The following is a 10473-nucleotide window of genomic DNA, read 5'->3' on the forward strand; positions in this document are numbered from 1 at the left end:
CATTAGAGGAGCTGCAGTTTTTGGTTCTTCAGTGTTGGCTTCATTTTTCAGCCTCGGAGGTTGATACTTGGTACTTACTGTCACCATCTAGCTAGCCACAGAAGGGGAAGTGGAAGGTAATTTCAAATGCTACATCTTAAACAGCTTGAAAAATATCACAGCATTATCATTCTCCACAGCTGTACTGCTACACCTGATCTTAAGGTTCCCTCATCTGCCAAAAGTGGGATACTTTTGACATAATGCACTCACTAGCCCCTCACCCTAACCCACACAAATAAATGCCTCAACCTCAACCTTTACCCTGACCCTTACATAGTTGTTGTTTACAGTATTTCCTGTAACACATGTAATAAATAGGTGAGACAGCAGCAATATCCAGCTAATTATGAAAGAAAAGTCACAAAACATGCTAGTGGAACGTTTTAATTTACATGGAGAACAAAATCTCACTACTGTGGGCCTGGAGATGAACCCGTACGGGACCAAAGGTTAGATAAATCATTAGGGAACAAGGTGTTCATATCACCCTACTGTGATCATGTCTATGTCTTATTAGCATTTTAATTAGTTAATTGACAAAATTTTCTTTCAGCAAAACACCCCCTTGAGGGGGATTTCTCTCATTGCACTTCTGGTCGGCTCTCATGGACAAGTTAGGCTGTGAACAGGACTCTTAGAAAGGCCAGCAACAGGATTTCCCCTTCAGCTCCATATTTGTGTGTGTGTATGTGTATGATTTTTTATTTGACATTGGCACTTACAGGGTTTTATCTAACTTGTTGATGACCAGATTGAACCAAGGATCCATCCATATCTTCAGGATATAATCCAAACATTTACATTGGTATTGGTAGACTGTGGTATTTTTAATGGTTATAGATAAGAGTTTTCATATACACAGCATGTGTGATTTTTGGTTTGTGGTTACTTCAAGGACATGTCATGATGGAAGGAAATGGGCCCCTGAAACCAGCTGATCCAGGAATTTGAGGTCTATTATAATTTCCCAAACCCTAACCTAAACCTTATTCTAATATGAACCCTAAACCCAGGTCTTGACCCTCAAACAGCCCTGTGAAGGTGTTAGGGCTCATGATGATGGTTTCAACCAAAATTTGTCCACACAGCTCAGTATTTGTCACATCTACTTCTACAGTTTCAGTTTCAGTAACTTAGATCTGATTTGATAAAATTGTTGACGCACTCATCAGCTTCAGTTCTTACCACAGCTGACAGCAGTTACACTTTGCAAGCAGCATGTTTGCCTGGGTTTTCTTTTCAGGCTACATACTCTACTTGCTACTCTGACCATCTGAGTTGTGGAGTTTGCTGTGTTGTGGCCGACTGTAGCGTGAGAGGATGACCTGCAGACACTAGTCAAGGCTCAAAGATATAATATTTAGATTTACAGGTGACATTGTAAAAACATGTTAGAATAGAACATTGATCCCAGATAAGGATCTAAAGATATGTGCATCTGTCAAGATGCAAATACAACACGATCTGTCATTAAGTATTAGGTCTGCTATCAGGTCAAGTGTTACTTGATAATAATACTTTAATAATACTAATGAACATTTTCATGCTAATTGTATTTACATTTCATCCAATTTCGATCCAAATCCAGTTTCATCATGATGTGTTATCATACTTGTATGTAAATACAGCAAATATTTGCATATTTTAATGTTTGACTTTATTGTGAAAATCAGAACACTCGCCCAACACGCCTCAATCAACAGATTCTTTTAATAAATAATATCATGAAAACCAAAAACAGACCAAAAAAAAGATGATTTGTGTACATCTGAATGATTTATGTTTCTCTTTTTTTATCATTACAGGACCAGTGGAGTAGGCAGCAGAATGTTATACAAAGCCAGATGATGCAGTGACAATAGCAGAAGGAGTCGATTCAGACACAAACAAGTCCAGACTACAAGGTGATTGGTTGAAGAGAAGGGGTTAGAGGGATGGGGGGGGGGGTTGAAGGGTCAGAACTGAGGCATCCTAGTCCATGAACCCACCGTACCTCTTCTGTAGCTCGCTGCCGTTCTCCCAGGCCCGTTTCAACACCGCCCCACTCTTGCTGCTGTCCACCAGCCACTCAGGCCTCCCCACGCGCCTCATGAAGCCTCCATAACGCTTCTTGAGGCCGCGGCCTAACACTGCCTCCAGCAGGTCGCTCTGCGCCACCCCTCCTTCAGCCCGACGCATGAAGCCGCCATACCTCTTCACTGCCTCCCCTCCCTGACCATCTCCTTCGCCACCGTGCTCGGCCGCAGCATTAAGGATCTTAAGGATCTCCAGGCGAACATTTTCTTCCTCGTCCTGGTTTCCAGGATCCTCTAGTGCCCCCTCTGGAGAGGAGGAGGAGCGGCGAGACATGAAACCACCGTAGCGCTTCATGAAGCCGCCGTACTTCTTGGCCAGCTGGTGTTCCGGTGATGTTGCATCCTCGTTGTCAGCCATCATGGCACCTGCTGCTTCCTGTTCCTGCTGTTGACGGGGGTCAGTGTCCAGAGGAATGTGGTTTTCCTCCTCCAGCAGGAAGTCCCGGCACAGGCGGAGCTTCTGGCTGTCCAACCCGCCATCGCACTCAAGTGAGCATGTCTGGGAAAATCAAAATTATGATCGTGACTTTCAGAATTAGTCATTAATAAAGTGTTAATAAGCTGTTTTTCCAGCTATGTGTTATCACTGCACCTGAATCACTACGGTTTCATCCCTCAAACTTTACAGAAGTAACACTGGGTCATTCAGGAGTTTTAACATCTGAGTGAGTTGACTCCCTGATTTTCTGACCCTTTAGTTATTTAAAGGGCTACAAGAAGAAATGAAAGGACTAGTTAAACGTTTAAAATGCACTTATTTGCTGTCTTTACGAGAATGAGATGAGAAGATAAATGAACGAGTGTGGCGCTGGAGTCAGGACATATTTTGCACAGAGGTAGACATTATGAATTAAGGTATCAGGATTTAAATGTACTTTGTAAAGCAATGCATACTGAGCAATCTTACGTCTTCAAACACACATCAGGATGAAGGTCAACATCACCTCATCAATCAGCAACATACTGATTGTTGATCATGATTGTGGTTTTGGTAAGTTTTTAACCATAAAGAAGAATTAACTTTATATCACGGCTAAGCTGACAACAGATTCTTTCAGTCTCCAGTGAGGGGAGCTCCACTGTTAAAGAATACTGAAGTCAGTTCAGTTTTTCATTTGTACATGAGTTAACTGGCTCTGCATGTTGAATTCATCTGTCCAGGACTTGGTGAGAACAGGTTTTCATGCTGGTCTCCATTCAGGCCCCACCTTCAGTGGAGTTTTAACATGGGCATTTACCAGGCAAAAAAAGGGTCCAATGGAGAAACACTATTCAGTTGTCTTATGGAAATGTAGGACCTATTTTTTTTTTACTTGATCAAAAAATCAGGATGTGTTTGGCTGCTTCTGCTTCAGTTTGTACCATTCTTTTTTAAAGGTGCTATATGTAAGTTTTCTCTGCCACTGAATGTGTTAATGCTGAACCTTTAATGTTTTATTCTGGACTCTTAAGTTAACAGTTGTTAATGCTGTACAGCTGTTCAGGCCATGTAGCAATAGCGAAAACTTACATATAGCACCTTTAAAATCTGTTTCTTATATGTTCTCAGTTTTATGGAAGTCCAAAACTGAGCAGAAAAATACCTTTAACGTCAGAATGATATCTATCTTCTTCTTGGAAGGAAACAAAGAAAGTATATTTGCATGAGATGACTGAGGTATTTTAAAGCTTTTAGGCATTAAAAGAGAAACTGGTCTTCTAATCATCATTTCAAAATAAATTCTGGTTCCATCTTTGGGTTTTGGACATTGGGCTTTAGGAAATGGTGATTGTGAATTTTGATACCATTCTGATATTTTATAGATGAATTCACTCTGAAATTTCACTCAAAATGATTACTTGAGATGCTAAATAACTGAGAACATGAGAACTGAATGTATTTTAGGCTAAATGTTAAATTAAATAACATCAGTTTTGTGCTCTGATGGATTCAGAATAATTCTCCCAACAACCTGTCAACTAGATCATGGAAAAATACGGAGAGCTGTTTTTCAATGTAATGCATCACTGTTGTTTCATTTTTCCACCCTAGTTACAGTAAACCATGACAATAGGGTTTGATCAATAATTACTGAATTTTAAATGGAGGCAAACACGCAGAGAAAAAGCTCTGACATCTGTCTGGTGTGCACTGCAACCAAGATTGTGTTCAGAGAGAGAACAACACACAAAAGAGAGAGAGAGTCGAAGAGGGAGCGATAACAGATGCAACAGATGTTTGGGGAGAACACAACAGGCCACTTCATCTACGACACCCTTAAATTACTCCCTTAACAACTTAGAAAAACACCATTTCTTCCTTAAATCCATCCGTCCCAGCCTGTTCCTCCACTGACACAGTGTCATCTAATCGGTGCCCCCCCCCCCCACCAACTCTACAACCCAGTTATCCCAGTCATCCTTAAACTATTCTGGTGGGGTCACCTGCTCCTAACCTCATATGTGTCATTGGATTTCACAGAGTCCTGCTTGATAGAGCGGGGTAAGGATTCTTGCTGAGCTTTCAATGCCGCTGGCTTATAAAGACAAAATTTAATGAACAGGAAAATTGAATTGAGGACATATTGGCTCCCGAGGGGCTGGGGGGGTGGGGGGTGGAGGGCAGCAGCTCTCTCTGGTGGCCATGATGGGAAGTACACAACAAGTAATGACTACGTAATGAGGGAAAAGAAGCTAAACACTGTTTTTCATTCTTTAAGCCTTGGGAAAATGAATAATATTGATGTTACATTAGTCTGGGTCTCTCCTTCCCCTCTTCCTGGCAAGAATAAGTTCAGGAGTTCTTCAAAACCCAGAAGAGTCCCTTCAATATATTTATAGGGGATAGAAGCCCTTTCCTTTGTTAAAGTTATGGAATTATGACTGAGCATCAAGCGCTAATTAGCACCATTAATAATGTAATTACAACATTTTTCCACTTCTCTGGTTTATTAAATTAAATATATTATATTATATATTATTTCAGTTTCAGTTTCAGTTTCAAGAAAACAATGAAAGTACTCAATATAAGTTTTTTGTGTTTGTTTGTTTGAAATGTACAGAATGATATAATAACGAAGACAGGGACAGAAAAACATAAAAAAGGAAAAAGGAAAATCCCTCTCAGTGAAAGGGGAACAGTGACGTACAGTATATTTCTGAGGCTTTATAACGGGACAGTATTATTGTGACTGCAGGCGTCTAATAACTGAGAAAAACAGGAAAGGAGTAGAGGTGGGGAGATGGGAGAGGAAAGGAGATGAGGAATGTACAGAAGGACAGGAGACAGAAGAGAGGAAAAAAGGAAATTAAGAAAAATAGATTAGGGGATAAACTGAGCAGAAAGCAAAGAATGACTGGAATAGAGGAAAAACAAACTGAAGGGGCCATACAAAAAGAGAAGATGTACATGGATTTTGCTTGATAAATTAGTATATGTTATTATATATTATATATATTATTAGTATTATTAATGTTAGACTTTAAAAAGGAGCTGCTCCATGCTAATATTAGTTGTTCCCTGAATCTATTATAGCTGATAAAATTACACTAACAAGACCGTGTACAGAGGAGAAACCAGACTGCTGTTTTGTCTTTGTCTTGTTTTTAGTCTCAGTATAAATTTAATTTATAATAAAATATTTAGCCTGAGTGAGATGGAGTCAGGTCTCTGTCACCTCACTGATTTCATCTGGTCTATTATTACTTTGTCTCAAAGTGTGTTAGAAATACAAATGAACCTTACAGTAATAATCAAATAAAGTGACATTACCAGGGAGGAGAAACCAGACTGCTGTCCCAGCAGACGGTACACACATAGTGCGCACTCCTTCCCGCAGTCTGATCCGGCCACCAGCGACACACACGCGCCCAGAACCAACATCCACATGCAGCTGCTGTGTGTGGGGGCAGCCATGGACTGAGGATGGGGAATCACAAAAACATACCAATTACAGAAAAACTTGTCAGATTGTTAACATTAAATATTTCAAAAATAAATATGAAATTGAATGATAAAAAAATTGATTTTTTATGAAAATATTTTTAAACTGGATAGAAATGTAATCAATCATTCACCAATTTCTACTACCAAAGTCACTATTAGAATTACTACCAAGTCTGCTTCAACCACTACTACCAGCCTCCTACTACAATTATTCCTAATAATAATTATTAGGTTTTCTAAAGACAGTAATAAACATTAAATAATTTTAATAAATGTTAAAATATGTATGTTGAATATACCATAAAGTGTGTGTTTATTAAGTGGATGTTGTGCATGAACATCAGTGAATTACTATGGTTATTACTAGTTGCACTGACCGCAGTAGTAGACTAGTAATAGTAGTCGTAGTAGTAGTGGTCAGAATACTTTATTGATCCCCAGGGGGAAATTAGGTTCATTGCAGTTGCTCCCTCAAGAATGGAAATGTAACAGCAAATAGAGAATAAGAAGTAAGATTATAAAGATAAAGATCAAGTATAAACACAAAATATAAAAATATGTCCTTATACTATGATATATAAATAACAATTAGAAATATGTTAGGAAATATGTATGGATATGTGCCACTACTACAGAAAGGTGATAGTTAAAATATACAATATAAATATAAATGCAACTATATATGTTGTAAAAAGTACTAATTAAATATAGAAGTTATGATCTTACCTCTGTGTTATTTTTTATTTTACTTAAGCCTTTCTGTGTCTTCCTCGTCCGCGCGCGCCCTCGGGGGAACCGGCGGAAACTGTCGAGTGGCTCTAGCCCGTGGACCCCAATATATGTACGCGCGGCTCCGTGTGTGGCGCGCGGTGGGCAGAGCGGTCACGATTCAGCCAATCAGTAAACGTTCTCCTCTCTCTCTCGCTCCCTCTGACTGTCCGCTGACTGTCGTGAAGAACCGGACCGGACAGGAGACAAAACAAACACCGGAGTTGCTCGGTGTTGTGGATCTGCGGCTGGTGGCCACGCGGCTTGTAGTTAAGTAGTTTGTGTGGCTTACGTCACCGGAGGTAAAGGGGGGGGGGGGTTAATAGGCGTGATGAGGTGACGTGCCAGCCCCCCCCCCCCACACACACACACCCCCCTCTCTCTTATAACACACACACAGGCACACACGCACCTTTCTTCTGTCACACATTTCAAGTCATCTGTTTTATTGCTTCTCTGGAAGCTTTTGATATAGTCAATAAATGGCAATCTACCATACCATCTGTGTGTGAATGATATTTAGCACTATAAGTGTGTGTGTGTGTGTGTGTGGGTTGTATTATCCCTAACAGATTAATTAACACATAGGAGACTTCTCATGTCATTGGTCTGGAGGAAGCAGCTGCTCTGTGGGTTTGAGTTGAGTTCCACATTTTGCTTCATGGATTGGTCTTTTATTAAAAATCCGATAAGCTCCAGTCACTGGTTTCATAACCACAGTCATAATGTTTTTATCTGTTTGATGTCTGATATAGAGATGGGAAATGATTCATGTGCTTTAGCGTTTCACTCCACAGTCTATAAACCGACCTGCAGCTCTCTACAGCATATACATCTACTGACAGCGGTTTTACATGAATGTGACATAGAGCCTTGATAATATGAAATATTTATATCATATGGTCCGCTGCTTTTCACTGATTGCATAAAGAAGACACTGAAATTCAAATTGTGCAAATTTGTATGTAAATGTTTTTGTATGGGGTTAATTTTGTCTTTTGATAAAAATGTGGGATCACAAACCATCCAATAAAAACTGCATCCTAAAATTAGTTTTAACAATATAGCAAAGATTGTTGGTTGATTAGTTCGTTTGTTAGCAGCTTAGACTGTAAACAAAGATGGCCGTAGCCTCTGTGACATCTGTGGTTTTGAAGCTCAGAGTGAGCTGCTCCACCTTCGCCATCTTTGGCAGTGCCTGACTCCGCCCATAACTCACAGCTAATCCAAAAAGAGGAGGGGCGTGTGGGGAGCTGAGATTTCGGGTTGTGGCAAGCATAGGCTCACCCAGCTGTCACTCAAAGCAGCCATACCCTCAATCATACATAACTTTAGTCCTTAATAAACTGTAAACAGGTGAGTTATATAAACAGTTGTCATGAAGGAGGAAATAGAGACCAAAACTGTTTTTGTACCAGGCTGTAAACATGTTTAGTTCTGCTGTAAAGTTGGACATTTTAACATGGGAGTCTATGGGGACTGACTCACTGTTGGAGCCAGACTCTAGTGGTCATTAGAAGAACTGCAGGTTATGGCACTTATGGCACTAGTGTTGGCTTCATTTTTCAGCTGCAGAGGTTGCTGCTTTGTTAGTAGTGGTGGCTGGTCAGTAGAGGTACATCTCCCCTCCAGCGAGGTTGAGCAAATTAAGTTCTAAAGGACTAAGTTGTGAAATATTGTTGGTGATATTGTTTAATGTTACATGTTTTGTGCTGTTTTTCTTTTTTTCTTTTTTTTTACTTTATTGCCATTTTCAAACAGAAGCAGGCAATTGACATTACAGAACAGAGCCACCTTGAGATTGGGCTTCACCTTACATACAGTATATGCACCTATAAAGTAGATTGAATAGCACCTGGGAGGAATAGTACATTCACACAAATACCTGTATTCGGATATGCATACAAATGCATACACATCAATACACTTGCATACATGTGCATATATACATGCATATATACAAATATATCTAAACATACATACACATATATACAGATACACATTCATAAAGCGAACACAGTTTCTAACTAAGGTAGTCAATAACTGGTACCCACCTTCTAAAATGAGGTAACTATAGCGGTAGCTGGGCAGTCATGTGTTCCATCATATACATGTTTGACTTTTTCCAGCCACTGAAGGATTGTAGGAGGGTTAGGCCTAATCCAATTCATAGTAATTATTTTTCTTTCAACCATCACCAGAACATGCAGTATATAACACTGATCCATAGTAAACAGATGTTCAGGCAGTATTTCCAGTCAAAAACAATAGTTGGTCCATGGGGATGTCCTTCTCCAAAATTTTCTCCAATACTTTGATGTTTTTCCAAAATGTCTGTATTTTCAGGCAGTCCCAAAATATATTGGTATGGCCCCCAACTGTACCACAGTTTCTCCAGCATTTGTTGGTATAATTGTTTTTAAAGGCAGAAACTATCAGCGGGGTCCTGAAGAATCTCATTTTGACCTTCCAGTCAAATTCTTTCCATATCTGGCTTCCAGTCCCCTTGTGGCATTTTAAGCACCTTTTCCCAGGCATCATCGTCTACTATTGTATTCAGCTCCAGTTCCCATCGTCCTTTAATATGCAGAGTACTCTCAGATTTTTCAAGCATGAACTTTTTGTACATAAGAGATATTTGTTTTTTTCTTGATGTAGGTTGTTCAAACTTATGTATAAAATGAACTTCTATATTGGTTGGTTCTCTCTTAATAATATCCCAGTCTGCGTTCTGTGTGATATAATGTATGATTTGCAAATATCTAAATAGGTCACTCTGCGGCAGGGCACAGCTCTAAGCTGGGCCGCCCAGTCTTAGGTTGGGTAAACCCAGACCTCCTTTCGCTTTTGTTGACATCAATATTTTCAACCGGATTCATAGTCACCTGTTTTGCTATATGAATTTGGATATTAGTTTTTCTAATATCTTAAATGTGGATTGTGGGACGGGAACCAGACAGGATTGACACATTTTTTGTTGTGTTTTGGTAAGGATTTTTGACCTGCCTGTTCAGATACGGTCCAGGGGCTATGTAGCAGCTTTCTGTAACCTTGGTTACGGATGTTTTCTGGCGTGTCCCATAGCTGACATGGTTTTACCCTTCCCCTTTAATGTTGAATACTCTACACAAACTCTACACGACTTCTTAAGCCACAAACATAGTGAAAAAATGTTGTGACTATGAGCTACTGATGCTGCTTTGCTCCGAATTTTGCAGGGAGTGAACTTGAGTGAGGTGGCGTCGTGTCCGAAGGTAATTGTTATTGACAAATAATAATTTACTTATACTTAACATTAGTAATTTACACATTTTGTAATAGATCATGAAGGATCGAGTGTCGGCTGGTGATAGCAGCACAGGTCAGGAGGACCAAGAGAGGTTGGTACAGACAACAGGTTACTACACACAGGTAGGGAAACACACAGGAACATGAGCAGACCATCTGAGTAATGTCTGGGATAACGAGGGAACTGGGCACAGGGGTGTAGGTGGGCAAGGAGGCTCAGGTGATTGTGAATAGGAGACAGGTGAGCAGGTGGATCTGGCAGTCATGTGACTGATATAGGGAGGAAAGTGTGAGGACATCTTGTGGGCGGATGGAGAGTGGCAGGAGATGGAGGCCAAAATAAACAGGGCAGAGACAGGCGTAGCAAGAGTAGAG

At 40.1% G+C, this 10473-nt stretch overlaps 1 protein-coding gene across 1 annotated transcript; it reads right to left on the reverse strand.

The window, feature by feature from the left end:
- Window positions 1-1676: 1676 nt before the first annotated feature.
- penk (proenkephalin) lies at window positions 1677-7042 on the reverse strand. The gene is made up of 3 exons (XM_022761821.1): window positions 6769-7042; window positions 5869-6015; window positions 1677-2616 (listed from the first exon to the last, which is right to left on the reverse strand). Exons 2-3 carry the CDS (start codon window positions 6010-6012, stop codon window positions 2014-2016), a joined length of 747 nt encoding a protein of 248 aa, XP_022617542.1. The 5' UTR covers window positions 6013-6015; window positions 6769-7042; the 3' UTR covers window positions 1677-2013.
- Window positions 7043-10473: the final 3431 nt, after the last annotated feature.

This window comes from Seriola dumerili, unplaced genomic scaffold, assembly GCF_002260705.1.
Source record: "Seriola dumerili isolate Sdu_G_001 unplaced genomic scaffold, Sdu_1.0 BDQW01000432.1, whole genome shotgun sequence".
Lineage (NCBI taxonomy): Eukaryota > Metazoa > Chordata > Actinopteri > Carangiformes > Carangidae > Seriola > Seriola dumerili.

What these genes read in the sequence shown, in the direction of transcription:
- penk (XM_022761821.1), bottom strand. Translation starts at nt 6,012, where the DNA reads ATGGCTGCCCCCACACACAGCAGCTGCATGTGGATGTTGGTTCTGGGC. An exon ending in AGTCTGGTTTCTCCTCCCTG is followed by an intron (nt 2,617 to 5,868) that starts GTAATGTCACTT and finishes TGATTTTCCCAG; the next exon opens with ACATGCTCACTTGAGTGCGA.